Source organism: Chaetodon trifascialis, chromosome 1 (genome assembly GCF_039877785.1).
Source record: "Chaetodon trifascialis isolate fChaTrf1 chromosome 1, fChaTrf1.hap1, whole genome shotgun sequence".
NCBI lineage: Eukaryota > Metazoa > Chordata > Actinopteri > Chaetodontiformes > Chaetodontidae > Chaetodon > Chaetodon trifascialis.
In genome coordinates, this window is record NC_092056.1 from 5,231,627 (window position 1) to 5,252,821 (window position 21,195).

The 21,195-nt window shown below is 40.3% G+C and overlaps 1 protein-coding gene across 1 annotated transcript in view; it reads left to right on the forward strand.

Moving 5' to 3' along the window:
• The window catches only part of luzp2 (leucine zipper protein 2), a 138,145-nt gene that overhangs the window by 69,712 nt on the left and 47,238 nt on the right, over positions 1-21,195 (forward strand). The window contains exons 2-5 of the mRNA XM_070969681.1: positions 2,793-2,910; positions 7,050-7,120; positions 10,538-10,619; positions 15,333-15,395. Coding sequence (XP_070825782.1) covers positions 2,793-2,910; positions 7,050-7,120; positions 10,538-10,619; positions 15,333-15,395 — 334 coding nt within the window. The remainder of the gene's footprint in view (positions 1-2,792; positions 2,911-7,049; positions 7,121-10,537; positions 10,620-15,332; positions 15,396-21,195) is intronic.

Below are 21,195 nucleotides of genomic sequence, written 5' to 3' on the forward strand. Positions count from 1 at the left end.
ATGTGCCAGCACTCGGCTCCATCATGAGTATTTCAGTTTGCTCTCTTTTTGTTTTTTGTTTTTTTGGTTTATCTACTGTAGCAAATGAGGAACGGTCAATCAGATGCTCCTATTAAAAGTGATTCATGTGAAAGCGGATGGAAGTGAGAGATTTTGTGACTATCAGCAAGTATTTAGCAAGGAATTATTCAGCTATATCAAGTGCATATGCTTTTCTTGAAGCTGTTGCTTCATTTGGAGTTTGTGACTACATAAAGAAGCAAGCAGAGAGAATCCTTTTGATCTCTTGAATTTTGTTGGGGGGGGGGAATAAATATCTCTTTAACGAGCTGTGTTGGTGTTAGCTGGGTTTGTGATTATTTCTTTACTCATAACCCAGATTTTAAACTTTGATTGGGTCTGCCTCTTGATCTGGCTCCTTAAAATTACATGTATGTACTACTAACTTGCAAGCACAAATAGGTTTTGAGAGAGGCATGCCGCCCAAATGTAATTTTTGGTCAAAACCCTACTGAGTTTTAATATTATACAGAAAGTTAACGTAAATCTTTGTAAATGAAACATATTTAATTTGTGATTACTTCTGCACAATACCCTCCTGTGGCAACTAAAGCAGGATTAAAGTGTTTGTGGTTATGTTTAGCCACTCAAAGCATGTGGTTAAGGAGAAAGGTGCCACGTAAGCACCAGCTGACACTTTCAGGATTTAACTAAAACCACTAAATGTCTCTTATGTGCTTTACATCATTTTCATTTTAACTGTGTTTAACTTAATTCTGAATAAACTATTACAACTAGGAAAACTTCATGTTTACTGTTACCCGGCCACCTTACTTTACCTGTCTATTGCTAATTTCAGTTTAATCTTGAATTTGAATCTACCACAGCTTGTTCAAGTCATACTCTGCAGCTCCTATGTGTATATTATTAACCTCAATATATCACTCTCAAATTAATTCACATATAATAGGATGGTGCCTGTTGAAGAGTGAAATTAGTTTATTCTCTGTGCAACTCTTCAGGTGTTTATTTTGTCAATCCTGGAGTACAAGTTTGTTGTTAAATCAGTTTTCCTCTATATTAGCCTTGTTGCAAAGCAATGGCCAAAGTGAAATAGGGGCCAGTGAGGATAACAGAGTGCAGTGAGACCATTTTACCCAATAACCTGAAACATGCACCTTTTCCTGGCATAAGAAAAACAAGTCTCCCCCTTCTACAACCTGATTCCAGCTCTATAAATAAGATTACATTATGACCTCGTCTTTTTACGTGCTGGCTCCCTGCAGGAGGGGTGGATGGGGTCTTTTGTGCTATTATAAACAATTTTAAATTGAAGACTCAAGGGAAAATTTAGGGCCCGAAGGTTCTTTTATTAGCAGGGTAACTACATTCAGATTTACTTGATTTTCAACACCTCACAGAAGAGCTACTGCTGTCCTTGAGTCTGCAAACAAGGACGTTAAAGGAAAATTAGTATTTTCAGTTTCTAGATTTGTGTCAGGCAGTGAAAGGGACCATAACTCATAATCTTTCATCTCTGATCATGTTCATTAGCACTGTACTGATCATTTGAAGCTTCTGTTGATGTTTTGAAAGAAGTCTGGTGTCATATGTTATGAAGTCATCACCCTGAAGGAAAATTCCTCAAGAAAATTCTTTTTTTTCTTTAATCAACTTTCTTGAATATGTAATGAATATAACTCATCAGTTTTGTCAACATAAATACATGTAGGCCTTGTAAACTCTTGGACTTTACAATGCCCCAGAGTTATTGGAAATAATATTAGTGTTGTCTGAACTTTATTTGCAGCTGTGATGAAATACCAGGCTTAAAAAGAATGAACAGACGTGCCAAAAAAAAAGCCCTAAGGCCGATTAAAAGGGGTAAAAAGGAAACCAAGCTGTTAATTATGAAGCCACCAAATGTCAAATGTGAGCTTTTATTCCCTTTGTGTCTGTTCACGTATGGTTCCTTAAACTCTTTGTGTCCAGTTCTTCAGTACATCACTCAGTGGGATTACACTATGTCACTGACAGTGAAAATAGAACAGAAAATCTTTACAATGGCTATAGGCAAGGCTGCTTTATTTAGAGCACAGCTCAAAGAAACTCAATGTGCTTTACATTTAAAATGAGACATACTATATAAACATGCAACACAGTGGTACAACAAAACATTACAAAATAACATATACACAAGGTTTACACACACACACACACACGTACACACACATACACACTGTTGACAGGCCTGAGAAAACAGGAGGGTTTTCGAGCTTAGCTTTAAATTTAGATGCAGCTCATCAGTGAACCGTTCCAACAGCATAGTTCATACAAACATGCTGTGAAGTAATATTTGCCTCCATGAAAGCTCAGTAAGGAATGACAAGAATGCCTCTGCAGTGCAACTCAATAGGAGTTTAGAGAAAAACAGGATTTGACAAATGTGCCCTGTAGAATTTTTCTCTTAATAATTGGATGAACTACATGAATATTTAAATAGAAAAGCAGGGGCACACCTCTGGTCAAAAGACCTATCTCTGTAAAACGAGCCTTCACTAAATTGGTTGATTGAAAGGAATAGAAGGTTCTTCCCTCTCTTTTATTCATCCAGGGACTGTGCTGAGTAGATATTAGTTTTCTCCCCTATTGCTCTACCCTTTAGCTTTAACGATGGTGCTTTTAATCCAGTTTAAAACACCTCTTTCTCCCAAGGGTGCCAATAAAGAGTGAATTCTCTCAGCCAGTGGCACGCATTTAAAAGTGAAATCTCACTCTCATTCTCTTAACAGACAAAGCTACGATGGGCTTGAAAAGAAGCTAAAGGAAGTCTTCAGTGAACGAAGCAGCATCCTGCACCAACTCTCCAAGACATCAAAGGAGCTGGACAGCATAAAAGGCAACCTTCAGGTTGGAATTTTACTGCTTCTTTGTGAGAGATACAGCGATGTTAAAAGGCTTAGTTGGCCGTGAGTTCTGGGCTGGAGGTAATTTCCCAGCCTCTACTTCGAGCCATTATCAGATGACTGGGAAACCCAAGACTCTCCTCACTTATTTTTCAATCAATCTGCTGTACAACAACTCGCTGTTGTTAAATATTAATGCGAAAATGTTTTTCAATTTGGTGAGCCATCCCATTGTTATGTATGTGACATGTTACTGGAAATACAGCTGCTGAATAAGTCATGCAGAGACGGAAAAGCAGATCAATTAGCAGTGAGCAAACTTTTTTTTTTTTTTAACGCTAATGGAAACAGCAGTTACAAAGAGCTTCAGAGGAGGAGGAAAAAGACTGACACGACCAACAATTCAAAGATTTTAACACTGCTCCAACCAGTCTTCAAAGCCTTTAACTGTAATCATTAATACTCTTCTTAAAGGAAACTACAGGTTATTACAGCTTGGGTTTTATATTTTCAAAGCTCTGGCCCTCTGTGTTACCAGTTATGTACTCACCAAAGTGATTGGGAGCAACTGGGAACAAGAAAAATAGGTCTTTTGTGGCAACAAACCCGACCATACTGGTTAAAAAGAAACTCCCAGGTTACTTTGATATATTTAGAGGAAAAACCAAAGGCTTCTGGTGAAATTACATCCCAAATGGTTCGTTACAAACATCCATCATAGTTTTCAGATCTGCCACACATTGTTGTGAGCACTCACGGTTTACCTGTGAAGTATAATTACTGCCATTATGGCTCCACTCACATCCAGTTTCACATCTATAAAAAGCATTAAATAAACGGTCACTGCATGTTTACATGCAGTAAAACAGTTTGACCACTCGTGTTTCTTGCCCTCTCGTTAGCTATGTGACCTTGGAGTGTATTCATAACTGATCCTGGATTCTATTCCTCAATAATTAATGGCACCAAATGTGTGCTGAAAGAATGTAATGGCTCTTTTCAAACCAGAATAAGAACAAATTTATGGCTTCCAGGAGACGTCCACGCAGGTTTCTGATGTGTTAATTCAAAAATGCAACATACTGTCCTTTAAAGACCTGCTTGTATCCACACAAACTCCACTTTTCATGCATATGTGTGCTGGAAAGTTTTAAGATTTCTGCCCTAATTAAGTTTGGCCTGAAAACAAAGATGCTAAAATATACAGCCCAACTCTACAGCGGGGGTGATTTTGCATAAAGAATAAAAATGGGCTTAGGTGGATGATAATGAAGATTCCTATTCCTGAGGTATCTGTTGGTTTCACAAAATACTGGTCTTGGAAATTTTATCAAGTAATGTACTTTATTATACTGTAGATATTATAATTCTATGAGCATTTCACAAAACACAATTATCTCAGCGCCAGATACTGCACACCACTTCCCACCAGTCACTTTAGGTCAACTTCATTACAGCTCTTGGCAGCGACAGGAAATAAACAGAAACTCAATTATACATTCAGATATTTTAATCATTTAGTATTTTTCGGTCGCGTTTGTGTTTGCAGCAGTGATCCTGCAAAACATGCCTCCCTCTTGGACATTTAGACCCTGGGTGCCAGATGCCCTGCGTTTTCTGTGCAGCGCTCCCAAAGCTGCACTCAGAGTGATGATTTCCTCTTTGCAGGGTGTTGATGTTTTTTGGCTTCGGGCAACTTCTGTGGGCCAATACAATAGTCGGAAAATCAATAATCAAGCAATTGATATGCACACTTTTCCCGCGTTTGTGTGTGTTTGTGATGATGTCCCATGTGTCTGGAAAAAGCTCACGTAGTCTGGCTATCACCGTCCCCGGGGCAGGCTTTGATGTCTATTCACTCCAGGCTAGCTAGGTTGGCATCTATCTTCGCCCTGGGCCCCGCGCCAGCACACTGGTCAGGGCAGAGGTTGGGCTGGATTTGGAATAGTGTGCTGTGGAATAAATCTATTCTTCAGGGGGAAAAACATCATCTACATAAAAATCATCAACTTTTAAAAGAGAATCAGCTCAACAGGGAGATGCACTTAGTATTTCTGGAAAGATTTGATGGAGCAAGTGTTTATAGTTTTAACGAGTTGCCCATAGGTGGAGGTCAGCAACCCTCATAATTAAGCTTTGTGTGATGGGGAATTTATTCTTGGCAGCGGCTCCCAAGTGAGATCTTGTGAAGCAAGAATAGTTCTTTTGCCCTGCGCCTAACTGTGGCAACAAATCGGATTGTACTTTGAAAAATAACCCCATGTGACATTTGCATGTAAGTCAAAAGTAGCTGTTTAGTTGTTTAAATTCAGTGTCATAATCACGTAGCTTGAGGGGGGTGAGCGCATATAAAGGATTATAGACCCATCACTCACAAGCTTCTCACTGATCTCATGCAGCAGCTCCTTGGATACTTCTTTTCTCTTCAATGAAAACAATAGTATAATAATAGCTCTGGGATATTTTTGAAGGACAGTCACTTATGTCATGTCATCCAGTGACCATATTGCTCATTTAGTTTTGACATAAAAGTGCAGGATGTGTAAAATATCACCGTATTCACTTTAAGACATTCATATAACGACAGAACCCTCCGTGCTGCCTTTTACAATGCGTAACACTGGGCCAAGTTTGGTGTGAAATTAAATGGGCTGCTTTATGGCACCAAGTAATGGAGGAAGAATGCAAAGTAAAAAAAAATCTCCAGTATCTCAAAACTGTACTCAAGACTTTGTTATACCACCTCTTGTTTTGCGATTCATGAATATATTTCATGTCTTTCATGTTGAACTTCTTTCGAGCGCCTGAACCCACGAGGAAGAGCAGATTCTCAAGAAACTGTCATTTAATCAAAACATTTAAATCATGTAAAAAACAAAAAAAGGACAAAAATAATAGCCTGTGTGCTGATTAGTGTGATGGATTATACATTTCAGCCGCGCTTGAGTTTGATGCCACTGTAATGAATGGAGGCTCACAGCTCTCTGGTGGCTTATTGAATGCACGTCTCTATCTACAGATCTATAGCCTGCTTTGGAAAATGGCCAGAAGGTGTATTTGATGATTTCTGGCAAACTTTAAACAGGAAGTGCATCCAAACTGTAAAATTTTTGCGACAGTAAGCTCGTTTTCAGATGACATAACAAGGCTTGTAAAAATGTGTGGCCTGAGCTTTTATCATGCTTTTTTGTGGACAATGATGCAGCGGGGAGTATAAAAGTGGCCATTTGAGTCGAGGCCCAGTGACAGATGATACAAATCATTGAATATCACCACAGCAAGAATGCAGAAACTGATGTAACTGTGCTACTAACATACAATTTTAAGCTGCCTTATTCTTGTAATTTCAGCTGAACATTAGCTTGTCTGAAGTGAATATACATTCTCTTTTGTTCTGTGGTGGCCTCCTTCCACTGCTCAGACTCTTCAATATAAATGTGCTTGAAGTGAAGGGAGCTACTGTGGAGGAAGAGAAACATCTCCTCTGTGACAGGAGGAAACAGGGTTTATGGAAATGTTGTGGTAATTGCATCTGATATTACCTTCAAGCACAATTTAAATAGAAGCTATCCCTCCCTTTGAGTCCACATTTTCTTAGAAATATGGAAATTTCTGTTCAGCTCAGAACAAATAAAAAATATCTTGGAGGGCTTGTAGGGCAATCAGAGACCTGACTAATCCATAATTACCCATCAGGCAGATGCTTAGGCACCGGCAGAACCCGATCTGTGCACCTGCCCGAACCCTCGTTAGGATTTTTTCGAAGACACTGATCACCAGATTGTTAAAGTTTATGTAATTCTTTGGGGCATCAACACATTTTACATCCGCTGCATCATTTTAAAATATCCACCTCAATTATTTTCTGTTTTTTGACACTTCATTACAGTATTCTACATTTAGTTCCACGCCTCGCAGAGCTAACACCGAAGCTTTCGACTGTAGCTTGAAGCGACTTGCAACCTTGAAAACCTGGGTACATTTTGAAACATTTACTATGCAGTTCAAGGAAAGCGAATGCGGTGTGTTTGCTTTCCCCTGTCTGTTGTGAGTGCTTTGAAATAATTCTCATGTTGGAGTTTGTCATGTAAAATGCAAAACCGTGTCTTTCCTGAAATAACAGCATCTTCTGTTCTCTTTTAGTCACTGAAAAATGATGACTCAGTGGCCAAGAAGGATGTGCAGAGGATTCTGGAGCTCAGCCACAAACAGAGGTAAAGGCATCATGAATGACTTCAACAGTTACCAACAGTAGGGCAGCAATTAATAATAACCATCAGTAATGGCTGATGAATTAGTCACATCTGAGGCATGTGATGTTTTCTCAACATCACCATTAATTAAAGTGTTATGTAAGCATTACATTATAATTAATACATATTAAAGCCTGTGAAAGTTATTTTGGGCACCTCTGGATCCTGAAGTCCCATCCATTTGTCCCATATAACTCGGAGACGGAGCTCTTCTCCAGCTTGGATGGGCATGAAACTCTCCCTGTTAAATCATCGAGAGATTAATAACTGTGTCTCGGACATGTCTGGCTCTTTGATAAAGAGGCGAAGGTGTAAAAGCCTGAATGCATAAAAACTTGGGGGTAGATGTTAACTACCACTTCCAATGTGCATTTCTTCAAGAAGCATCCAATCACGGAGCTTAAAATTTTGTTACATGCACTGCAAACAGCTGGAAGCTAAAGATTAGAGTGTCGAGAATACTGACAATACAATCTGCTGCTTACATCAGAGTTAGTTTTGGAGGAATTCAGCTACTTTGGCACTGTGTTGTATTCACCAACTCAACAACAAAGACTTGAATTTGTGCTTCTGACTGTCCTTTTCACTATAGCAACTGTGGCCAAAGCTCATCTGTGCTATAATATTTTGAGCAACCTGCCACACAAAAGCACAATTTCTCTGAAATGAAGCTGAAATACAACCCTGATTCTAAACTATTGAGACGCTGTGTTACCCAATCATGATACTATCACCTGTTACCAGTGAAGCTGTTTACCTGTGGAATGATTCAAACAGGTGTTTTTGGAGCATCCCACATCTTTCCCAGCCTTTAGATGCATCAGATTCAGAAAAAGCAGATATTTACAAAAATCAAGGAAGCTGATGAGCTCAGACATTAAATATATTGTCTTTGTGCTGTGGTCTGATCAGATTTGATTGACATGATTTTGACATTTCGACTCAAATGTTGCTACACCCTGATTAGCGAACACGTGTAAGTGACATCACCTCTATCCAATGGAGTCCCGCCCACTTCATACCAGTGAGAAGAGCACAGAGACAGACAGAAAACAGAAAGCTCAAAGGTGAAATAACTGAAACTGCCGTACCTTTGGCAGAACAGTGTGCTCATACTGGAGATCTCAATATTTACAGCCAGAAGCTGATGGAGAAAATAAGCTTTCAGACCCTTTAAATAGTGGCTCATTCACTATTATTGATGCTGGTTATTCTTCGGTGTTGCCCAGCTTGCTTATACAAAGCAGTGTACAGTGAATCAGGTGGATAATACATCCAATCATGAAACCCTCCTGTATATATCAGAAGATAATGCGCCTGTCTCCTTTTTGTGAAAGAGCACGTCAAGCATCTCTGATTTAGTGCTTCATCTTTTTGCAAGCCAGCTGGAAAAGTGTTTACACAAAATGCTTTACCAGTTAGGATTGTCTGATTAACGTTGTGTGTAATGAGACTTTTAATGATTAGGAGTCATTTGTGGCCTTCATGCTCTCTGAAATGTCAGCCTGATTGAAGTCCAGCCTCTTGTGTGCAGTGTCCTGATAGCCAATCAATAGCCTATCACCGGGCCACGGCAGCTCTCACATGTCATCAAGCTAAAAACCGTAAAGCAGCGGCTGGCCTCCATATTTCCTAGCTAGCGTTTGTGAGCTGCAATTTTTCCAAAGTGTTATTAATCCGCCTTTGCAGTTCCATGACTGCCAAGTGTGATTACCAGACGGCTCCATCATGGCGGATTCAGACAGGTGATTCATTGCAAGTCGTTTATTTTTGACAACTCTTAACAGTGATTTGATTGCTTTCTGAAAAATAATTTTGCCACAAACTGTAAAGCAACAAAAATGTTTACCAACAGAGCAGGCCCGACAGTAAAAATGCAACATTTTAAGGCTTCACAATGGTAAAAATTAAATCAGCTGGGATTTAACCTGCTGGCAACCGACTGTACTCACCAGTCTGTGCTTTCAAAGTGCGTCAGTGTCACATTTACTGTGCTCTTTTCTGTCGGTTTGGGCAGTTTTGACCCTGTTTGTACAAAATGTTTCCAAGTCTTGGATGCAGGAGCTGTTAATATAAATGAAGTGCCAAAGCAGTGGTGGTTGGCTGATTGCTGTGAGGAAAAATGTTTGCTAGGCTGAACTTACGCCAAGAGACAAAACCGCTGGCAAATAAAATATAAGAGTATATGGCCGTGGAGCAGCGCGATGCTTTCCACACACACATCAAGCTTTGCTGTATTGCTTTCAATGATGCTGCTGCTTGACTGCACCGCTGGCCAGTTTGGACCGCGTCATATATTTTTAAACTTACAGCCATGCTTGGAGACTGTAAATAGACCGTTACCTCTAATTTAACTGAGGTGCCTTGTGATGTGATTTCTACAAGCATTTTTGAAACCAGTGACCCACATCACTTGCCCACTTGATTCATAATTCAGTGTGCGCCGCTGTTATCTGTGCACAGGAGCATCAAACGCTACTGAAATACCCATTGCATTTTAATGCATTAACATTTATGTTAAACGCATATTCAATGCAGCACCAGTCTTAATACAGCATGCAAAAAAACCAGTGTGGAGAGTTCCAAATGGTCGTAGGCATAATACAACATAATGAATACTACACACTGTGTTTTTTATGCTTATCATTAAAATCTAGTACCTTTATGATATTTGTCTTGGTGTGTGTGTCTTTGGGATTACAGCTAAACATCTTGAGAAAAAACAGGCTACAGCTGAACCTTTAAATGCAAACAGGAAACATAAGAGATTAATAAACAAATGAAAATTGTTCCTGAGTTTGATGAAAAATAAAAGCAAAAAATGTGAGAAAAATCTTTACATTTGAATGTGTAAACAAGGTTTAAATTAAAGTTATTTACTGCACAAACATTCAACATATACCTCCTTATTACCCCTAATTGCAAAATATGCGGCTTGATTCTTGAACCTGAAATCACAGTATTTTACTCAACATGTTAATTTCCAGCCTGCTTTGCATAATTACAAATTTCACTCATGCAAAGATCTTTGTGATTAGATCAACTTTTACGTTTCAGCGCATCGAAATCTAATCCGCTTTCTTTTTGTACACTCCAAACATTTATCAACATGTGTCTGGCTGCTTGGAAACAGCACGAACGTGATTAAATCAGATATAACAGATGACACATGTAAACCGCCGTTTTCTTCTTTCTTCAACAGAAGTTAACCTGAGATAAAACAGTGAAAACAGCTTTGAGCAAATAATTTTCTGTGCAAAGTGGCCCTCAACAGTGGTATATTTAAGAAAGCCATTCTGTGGCCGAGCAGTGGAGGCCGCTGAGAGTGTGACGAGGATGTGCTAACGGAGTGTTTCTCACTTTCCTCTCTCCTGACAGGGAGGAGATGAAGTCCCTCCAGGCGGCCTTGCAGAAGCAGCTGGATGAGGCAAATGAGAGAGCGGAGAAGCAGCAGGCCACGGTAAGACAGAGCTGACCTGACCATCAGCATCCGGCCTCCTCTAACCAGCCCTGTCACCTGTCACACAGGCCCCTCAGTGATCCACGCTCATTACCCAGCAGCCAGCTCTCTCACCTCCTCGCCTCACCACTTAATTGAAACTCTCAGAAATAGTGAGAGAAAGCTTTGTGTCCTTCCTCCAACCCCAACCCAATAATTAATAAGAGCAGACAAAGGCATTATAACCTAAGACTGTGTACTTATCTCTCCATCTATCTATCTATCCATCTCTCCATCTATAGCTTCCAGCTTTCCATCCACAGTATCTCAAGCACTAATGACAAATTAAATTGAGTTAATCACTGGGTCTATATAATCTAGGAATAAAGTGAAAACCACCATTTCCCAAAGCCCAAGGTGAGGTGTTGAAATTGCTTTTTTGTCCAAAACTGAAAGATATGAAGTTTATTATCACAGAAGATCAAGAAAGGCAACGAATCGTCACATTTCAGGAGCTGGATTGAGGGAATGTTTGGCATTGATGACTGATATGGTGAAAGAGAAAGGGCCATTTGATTATCAAAATAGTGTGATTAGTTTTCTGTTGAGCAGCAAATCAATTAATCAACTAATCATTTCAGCTCCACTCATTTCTAATGAAGTGATTTATAAAACTGAAGCGTTTGTTTCACACACAAATCTTAAATAATTACATATGCCGATGACACTTATTTGGAGTTAAGTTGCAGCATGTATATGCAGGGGCCCTTCCCCAGCACTAGTCTAAGTACATATAACCCGTAACCACACCTACACACACTGATGTATAACTGGGGGGTTGGGGGTTTATCATGCCTGCTTTAATGACTGTCTGCATACCAATAGTTCACTCACCAATCTGACGGCTCTGTACTAGCTTTAGCTGATACGAGCCAACTATCCTGCAAAGCTAACTATGCAGATATTTCTCAGATGCAATTAAGTGTGTGTAACTGCTTGCATTCCACTTTCAGACGTCAGAAAAATAAGGATTGATGCTTTACTAACTATTTCAGCAACACACGCTTAAGCTGTAAGCTTCCAGCCTTGATACACAAGAGTGCAGTGCATGCATACAGTATGTGCTGCTGGGGCCCCCACCCCCACCCCCACCCCAACCTTGAATGTGTATGACTTGCTCAAGAGAAACAAGAACACAATACAAGCAGAAACTCACTTAAAGAACACTGCCGCTAGTCCCTGGAGGTGTTGTGTTATTGAAATTGTTATTGCTGTGTTATTCCTGTGCTCTGTCTCACTGTATTGTCCCACATTTGTATCCTCACACTATTCAGACATACCAGCTCTTGTTATGCCACCAAACTCCTTATCAACTAATCAGCATGAAGCCTGTCTGGCTGCACTGACGGCTACGCTGGTCCTCCATTCTTCTGGGTTTTTCTGCACGTCCCATAGAAAAGCCTGTCCATTAATAGTCCCAGCTTTTTATGCACAGTCATGAGGTTTAATGTGCACCGTGATTAGCACCAAAATCATCTGCACTCTGGGAGATAAACAATGGCACGGGAACATTTCAAGTGAATTCTCACCATTTTCCTAAGACCAGCGGCAAATCCCAGTTGCTTTGAGTTTGAGTTGACATTTATGTTCTGTCAAATGGTATTTATCACCCCCGCAGAGATTCAAGTTTTAAAAGAACACCTCTGCAGCATGCAAATGCCACAGACGTTCAACAGAACCAGGGGATGCTGTATCTGGTTTAGAGACCTGGTGTCCGCATAAAATGCCCTGGGAAAAAAGAGCTTCCTCAAACCAGAGAATTCACATTAAGAATATTAGAAACGCCTTGCTTACAAAACTGAATTTCTCTGAATGTGCATTTGGTCATTTCTGCACATCAGCTGTAATAAACATTTTCAGTTTTGCAAGCAAGGTGCCTCTCTGACTTCCTGGTTTTGAATCTTGCACTGAAAATATAGAGAATATACATGCAGCATAACTTTATCTCTGCAACTTATGACTTATTACCATTTAATTAGGTAAATATTTTTCTGATAAAATGCTTAAACCTGTTATTTGACGTCGTCATTATGCTTGCTTTCTCCAATCAACAGTCCAGTACTTCAATTACATTAACTTCAAAACTACTGATACTCTCACCAGCTTCAGCTGTACTTCGTGTTGAGCGGGAGCATAGTCCTCGTAAACATGTTAGCATGCTAATCCTTTTAGCATGAAGATAAAAGCTACCGCTGTGCCTACGGAAAGCCTCACAGAACCACTAACATGGTTACAGACTAGTTTTGTGGTTTGATGAATGTCTTTAATAATTAATTACATTTTCGGCTGACTGATTATTCAGTTAACACTCCATGATTCATATTTCAGGCAAAGTTATCTCTGCATCCATGATTCACTCAGTCCAGCTCAATAGTTCAACGCCTAGTTCTCATGCTGAAAATCCACAAACAGCTGATTTTTATGTCTTAAAAATAGATTAAATAAAGAAAACTATAGTTTCATGCAGCACACTGACCTTGTATGTCAGAGCTGTTGTTACTCCTTTTAACTAAAAACCTAAATGCTGCATCAGGATGTGTTTTTTTTTGTTTTTTTTTAACCATTCCCGGGGGCTGTGGCAGTGACTGAAAGGCTCCAAAATGAACCTTGATGTTATCATGCCCTGCTTGGGGATGTGAGTCAACTGGTGAGGCTTAGTTTACAGTTCCCTGGGGTGTATACCTGGTATGAGGTCACCAGCCCCATGAATCATTGCCTCTTTGTCCTCCAGACTATCTTGATGACCTCTCTCAAGGACACACAATGCTTAAAAACCACCCTTTCAGAATGAAAAACAGACAGAAAGATGAAACCTTGACCTATCTCTCTCTCACTCTCTCTCCCACACACACACACAGAATTCATTCTTTTACATATACTGTAGCCCATGGCAGCAGTTTGCCATCTGCAGTTGGTGTTTGAACCTCTGTCTGGCTGCTAAACACAAGCCACAGGCCTGCACCAGGAAGACATGCTGAGCTCATGATAAAAGGCTTGTGATAAACAAAGATATCATTCTGACATGATAAGCATATGGGCTATTAAATCAGGCACACAGTGGAAAATAGGCAGTCGCTCACTGCAGGAATCGATGCCTCAGCGCGTCACGTGTGCCGCAGTCAGAGTCTCGGATGGAACATTTCTGAACACTTCATGTTAGACTAACTGTAAGAGAAACATCATGTGTGACAGAGGTTTTTATCAGAGTTAAAACGTCTTAAAACCTTGATGGGTGGCCAGTTCAAAAATGAAAAACTGTGTTTCATTACAGCATGGGGGGACAGTTTATAAGGAACAGCGCTCATTTATGGTAGGAGCCTCAATGGAAACTTACTCACACTACTCATACCGCTTAAATTAAAGACACTAAATCAAATGCTAACACTGTTTTTGCTCCTTGCACTGGCATATCACAAGCATTCAGTACACTTAATGCTAATGCACAGAGGCTGCTTTATTTTTCCTTTTTAACCAATGAGATCAATGAAATGCTGCAGCAGGACATTCATTCCTTTGGTTCTTTCATGCCCGAACATGATACTATCACCTGTTACCGATGAACCTGTTTACCTGTGGAATGATCCAAACAGGTGTTTTTGGAGCGTTCCACATCTTTCCCAGTCTTTAGTTGCTCCTGTTTCAAACATGTTCAGATGTTTACAAAAATCAGTGAAGCTGATTATTAAACATATTGTCTTTGTACTGTCCCACCTTTTTTTTGGAATGGGACAATCCTCAGGGACAGTGACAGTGCCTGAACATGACCTTTGATGTTAGCATGCCCACTTTGGGGATGTGAGTCGACTTGTCTGGTCGAGTTCACAGTTCCACAAGGTGCCCTGCTGGAAAGTGCAGAATGTGACTTTTACCCAAAAAGAGGACTTTCTTTGCTTCTGCACAACTTTTACTTACGGCAGTACCCTTGAGGTACTACCTGGCCACTGTTGTATTTCAATGCAAACTGTAAATAAAGATGAGTAAACCTGGTTAAAGGATTCATGAAAATACCAAAACCAACAATGATGATACTACTAACGTGTCATGTGTATCCAAAGCCTGATATTGACTTTTGCTCTGCGCCACAAACAAACAAACCACCCATCAATGAGCCACACTGGGCGACATGTTCCTGCATTACAATGAATGCGCGCGCTGCAGTTTATGTTGAGTCCATCACACCGTCCTGCTGCTCTAAAAAGCTAATAGACCACCAAATGTGTACTAATCCGCGGCTGAAACTCGCCCTACAAAAAGCACACTCTTTAGTCCTGTTTGAGTAATGATGTCTATAAACTACAAGCCCCACCTGTTTTTAAAGATTTATGCCTTCAGACGTCAAGTGTTGGGTGAGTGCCACGGACGTGCCGGGGAGCTCGGACGGTGTCCACAGACGGACTGAGGCAATGTTGGTTTTGGTATTTTCATGGGATTTGTTAACAATAACAAAATATAGAACATTTTTATTTCAGTACTGGACTACAGGAAGCCAGATGCTGCTTTTTGTTAATTGCCCTAATTGCTTTAATTCAACGCTTTTAATTTCACATACATTATTTAAATGGGCGAACTGGACGTCCACAACCTTCATTAAAGATGTTCACTGGATTGGAAATAAACGTAATGAAGCAGGGCATTCAGTATGATCATCTGTCCTTTTGTCCTTTCTGTCTTCAGATCAAATTTCTTAAAGTGGAGATGGAGAAAAAGACCAAAATCATCAAGGATTTACAGCAAGAGGTGAGTCATCACGTTTCACTTCGGGATGGTTTCAACATAATTAATTCCCAGTTAATTTGTTCCTGAGGTACAGTATACGTAACCGTAAAGGAAGAATTTATTTTGATTTACTGATCAGGAACCCACTTCCCTGGCCTTGTCTGCTTCCATTTCATTTAATGATTTTCTGTTTGCCAAATGCCTTCTGACAATCTCCAGAGACTTGTGGGAGCTGGTTGCTTTCAATCAAAGGTGGACATACGCTGGCATGAATATGTCTATTTTACAGAGTACTTTGTAAACACTGGAGCGAGTCTTTGATCATGACTGTCATGGCTTGTGTTGGTTGAGAAATTGGTCTCTCTTCCTCTGCGATGGATTTCTCCCTGCTCGATTGTTGAACATGAGTGCAAACTAGTTTGTCTAAAAAGAATTTTTTTTCTCTTTGATTCTGAGGGGCTGACACCAAAATCTGACATTTACCGCTGATGCCTCAGATAACAGGAGAAAAAAAAATCTGCTGGCAAATACCATTGTGCTGTGCTGAAAATATGTGACACCACATTATCCACCGTTTGGCTTGTTATCTGTAGGGATAAAAAAAAATAAAAAAAAAACACCAGCAAAACACATCAAAACAACATGGGCCCATTAATGCAACACAGCTGCATCGGCAGCAGCTGCCTTTAAAGATGTTTCGACATTTTCTGTTTCCATTGTTATGCTTGGTTTGTCTGACAGCTATGTAGCAAGAAAGTCATGTCAGAGTGAAACTTCTGCAGACCAGTGCTGTGACAAATGAAATGAAATCATGCGGCACCGGCCACTGAATTGATTACTGAATATTACAGATGTAGAGGACTCTCTTAACGCCGTGTAAACATGCTCCCAAATGACATGAGATTTTTATTGAGGTTTTTATTCATCTTGTTACATCTTGACTGCACGCTTTGCATTTATTGTGGGGGTAAGCGTTTGTACTTTACTGGACATCTGGAACCTTGATAACATGAACAAAATTACAACAATACACCATAAAGGAGCTTTTTGTTCATAACATAAGGTTTATGAACGATGTCACAGTTCGTGTGATACCTTGTATTTTGTCAAAAATGCGTAGCAATTATCATGACTGCAGTGCCCAATAATGTCACAGCACTGCAGTGCCGTGTTTTTCTGTGCTTTGAACTGCAGACAGGGCATTTTAATTACATCACAAGATCATGTGAAATGATGATGAAGAGGGAAAACTGCCACACCACACTGCACACTGCTGCACTGAGAAAACTGATTTTTGCCAGATGTTCAAATTAATTTGAGACCAATTTTGACTAAATTCTGCTTTGGTAACACAATCAAGCTCTTGAAATGAAGAACCAAACAATGACATAATGACATCAATTTACTGAGATCAAACTGTTTGGAGAAGTACCTGCCAGAATGCAGGTGCTGTGGCTTTTTCTGAAATGTAGGTAAACATCCCTGTAGATCACAGATGATACAGCAGAGAGGATGCTGTGTCGAGTTTCTATCAAAATTGCTAAGATTGAAGGACAACTTGAAGTCATACGTGGAGAATATAACAAATCTTAGCATGAAGTTGTCCTGTTATTTTGATCTTAAGGCACTATGACACTTGCGACATCACAGTAACATCCTTGGACCATGTGTCACCATTTTCTCTGCATTTTCACACCACTGTGTGGAGTGCACTGCCCTTCAAAGGTATCTTGGAAATTTACTAGCACTATGGAGCAATTTTGTAAGTGGATCCCTGTTTCCTGGACGGTCTTGTGCATGTGGCTGACATGAAGGAGTTTTCTCCTCTCATCAGCATATTCACATGTCACAGCAGGCTTTTGTTCTGGCAGAGTAGGAAAATGCAGCGTTACCTCTCTCCAGCTGCACTTGCCACAGCTTTAATTCACTTCAAATGATTTCTCATTTGAAAGCAGAGAGCTGAGAGGCTGGCTGGAGCTTGAGGTCCAGCTCTCAGAGGTACTATGAAGGCCAAATCACAAAGACACTTGCTATCACTGAGCTCCCATTTCATGTTTTCCTTCATCTCTATGAATTATTCCAGACAAACAGAGCAATTTTACTTTTAATGGTACTAGCTGCTCCACAGCGAGAACAAGGCTCTCCATGTGGTCTTGTGAGAGCTGCTTGTTGGGCATTCAAACTCCACTGAAGAGCGTTAACTTGATCCAAGCACATTTGTCCTTACAGCTCATCCAGTTTAGCATGTTTGTAGCTGCGATTAGCCTTTGTCAGCACCGCGAGCTCTGAGCTTGTCTCAACATACTAACTTAAGCACACGGGCGACAAAAAATAATCATTTGACTATTTCACTTCAGAACGAGGCGACACCCTTGACATCTTGACAGCCGCCATGATGCATTTACTTGATATCAGCCGCTTCCATGTGCAGTGTGCCATCAAAGGCAGGGAAGAAGAAGAAGAGTGTTAGCCTGTAAACGTGGACGTAAACAGCGCATGTTTGCTTTTGCAAATGTTTTGTAATGAAGAAAATGCATTCTGCACATTAATTAGACCTCTATGATTTGCAGTGTGTTTTGGTGAGTAAAACTGACTTTCAGCAGATCTTGTTTGTTTACATGAAAACTCCCCTTTAAATATGTACGTTGCTGTGTAGAGCTAAAAAGCACTTAGTCATCACACAGTTTCATAAATCAGGCTGATGGGGTTCTGTGATTTTACTTTTTTAAATCACACAGTGGTTCCTCTACTAAACCCTCATGGTAGTGCCTTATCATGACACCCCTGGGCGTCACTGATATGAAGAAATACTTATGAGATCTTACAAAAACCTTTTTCATGAATACATTAAAAAGTAATATCTCAGGTAGCCTTTAACTTTAAACGAATGTCTGAATGTATTGAATTTGTTCTCGTATACTTAACTCTGTAGGAGGTAATCAGAGGGAAATGTAGAAACACTTCCATAATCAATCAAGTGATTTTCACAGTGGGAGGCTGCGCATGTTGGCAATACTGTGAGGCTAAACGGTTTAACTGACTAAATGACCCATAAAGGAGGCCATGATTTGCCTTTGTAATGAACAATTAGGGATTCCTTTACTCTTAAACAACATCTTGATTTGGAGTAGACACTGACAAGGAGGCATGAAAATGGTCTTTGCGCTAATGTTTGTCAGTGCAGTTCAGTTTTCTGCTAAACCTCATTACCATAAGCCAGTCCTCGATGTACACACTAATCTTGCCAAAACAAAGAGCTGGCAAATAACGGTGCCAGCAATTTGACCTGGCTTACAGAAAGCTGAACTGTAATTGAAGAGACGTAGAATTGCCATGTAAATGCATGTGCCACCAACTGAAGCAGCACTGAGGTTAGTTACTGAGATTTTCTCTGCAAGCAGGAGGACAAGACAAAGAGCAGGAGCACAAACAGAAAGCACCTTTTAAGAACCTTTGCTCCCCCACCGTGAGAGCTTCATTGTTGACATTTTGAGGTTTGCCTCTTTCTCTGCCAGATCTACATATCTTGGAAAAAAGGCCTCTCTAGGTTTGAGGGCCTTTAAAATCGCATACAGAGGGGGTCATTTGTGTTCAATAGAAGTCTGGGAACTTCTCTGACATCTGTGACGCTCTGACATTTAAGTCGTGGCTACACGCTGGGAATCATGAGAAACATTTCCCTGCATCTATTACACTTGAGTAAGACTTACAGAAAGTTTCTTGCATGCAAAAAAATCTGAAGTCAAAAGCATTTAAGCATCATTTTAATACCCCCGTTTCCAGTTTCTTCAGCCTTATTCTCATTCTCATTATTAAATGTCATGACGTGTGTGTGTGTGTGTGTGTGTGTGTGTGTGTGTATATATACATTTGTATATATCCCCTGTATTGTGCAATACCATTATTCAGAACTACGATTCCATGGTCATGTAAAGTGTATGTAAACTCCTGATAGAGCTGAAATGAACAAGCGTAAAGCGAGCTGTATCCTTTGTTTACACCAGCATTCGTTTTTTAAAACTTTGTTTTTATGTTGCACATCACTGTGGTGTCAGCAGGGAAGCTTTACGGCCACAATTCACTGTGAAGTCATTATCAATGATTTGCTTTCAGGGCTTTTTATGAGTATTTTGAGGGGGAGTGATTTACAGACTTACTTGGATCCTGCTGGGATTCATCAGGTTCTCACAGAGCATTGTAATAGACAGCTTTGCCACACACTCAGCTCCTTGCTGATGCTGATGGGGTTTTTTGTCTAAAATGGCTTCCCATCATTGTCTTCTTCTTTCATGTCTTCTTGATGTAATTTCACCGGCTAAACGGCAGGAGAAAAAAAAAAAAAATCCTGCATCAGGGCATTTACTGGATCTCTCTGTGATACTCTTACCGGAAAAAAGTGACAGGAAACTGAAGTAGACAGAAAATGGAAACCGCATCATTATGTGTGCTGAACGGACAAAGACAGCGCAGATGAAACCACTGACTTTAATGGAGGCTTAATAATATGGTGCCAAGTTCTGCGGTTCTTCTTTTGTTTTACTAGAATTACCACTGATTGAGGAGATACAGTTACTTGTTCGTGACCATCAGAAAGTGATATAATGAAAACACTAAAAAGATGTGATGCTTAATTTCAAACACAGATATGCACATTCAGTGAAGTCCAGTCAGTTCTATTGTTTTTTAAAGTGCTTCAAACAGTAACAAAGTACAGATGCACAGATCTGAATTCAGTGAAAATATCCTCACGGTCTGCTAGCTGTTCTGTGTGTGCGTGCTAAAAAAAACACATCCCTGCTCTGTAAATGGAGGCAAAACAGCTCAGACCGAGCCACACAACATATTCCAGCAAGTCACCAACAGGTGGCGTTCGTGCTCGTGAACAGGATAAGAAAAAGGGGAGGGGAGGCGGGGGAGTGAGAGGGACGCTAAATGTTGCATGCTAACTTTTAATCATATTGTGAAGAAGGAGAGATGCAACATCAACTATTAATCAAATCTTTCACCAGAATGACTGGACAGTAGTAACTGCATGTCTGTCTTATTGTCACCTGTTTTTAATTATTTCTCCACACAGCACGCCAAGCTGCATGGCATTATTGCCTTCACCAATAAATAGCTTCATCGCTCCTCCTCAAGTATATTACTCAACAACTGAATAGCCTCTGCAGTAACACAAAGAGGCCATCAAGACTCTATCAGAACTAATTTCACACATATGATGACTGTCATGCACAAGGAGCAAATGTGTACCGACAAAAATGGGGGGATTAAATCAAATAGGGTGAGACAGGTGATGGCGTGCAATGTCACTTTTTACACTGCACGGACAGGTGATGAGCAGCCTGATCGATTGCACCCTCATATCCGAGACAGCAGGCCCATCTTGTTACGAGAGAGCCACGGTGGACTTGACGTCCAGCAAGAGTGACTGTGTTTTGTGAATGGAAACGGTCTAGCTGGATGGCAATGACAGATTAAAGTGCTGTAAAATGTTATGACCGTATACACTTGTCTACCAGAAAATGGACTGATGTCTGAAATACAAGGATGAAACGTCTTCACCATTTTAAGCAAGATTAGTGTATTATTTCTGGTCTGTACAGTTTTAGGAGGGTAAAAAGGAAAGGAGCACTAAAAAGTTCGAGCACCCTAAAATATTTGAGCTCTCAGATAACTTTTACCAGGGTCTAAGACCTTAATTGGCTTCTTAGGTCTATGGCTTGATCACAATCATCGTTAGGAAAGGGCAAGCAATGCAAATTTCATAGCTTTACAGATACTGTGACTCCTCAGACCTTGTCCCAACAATCAGCAGCCA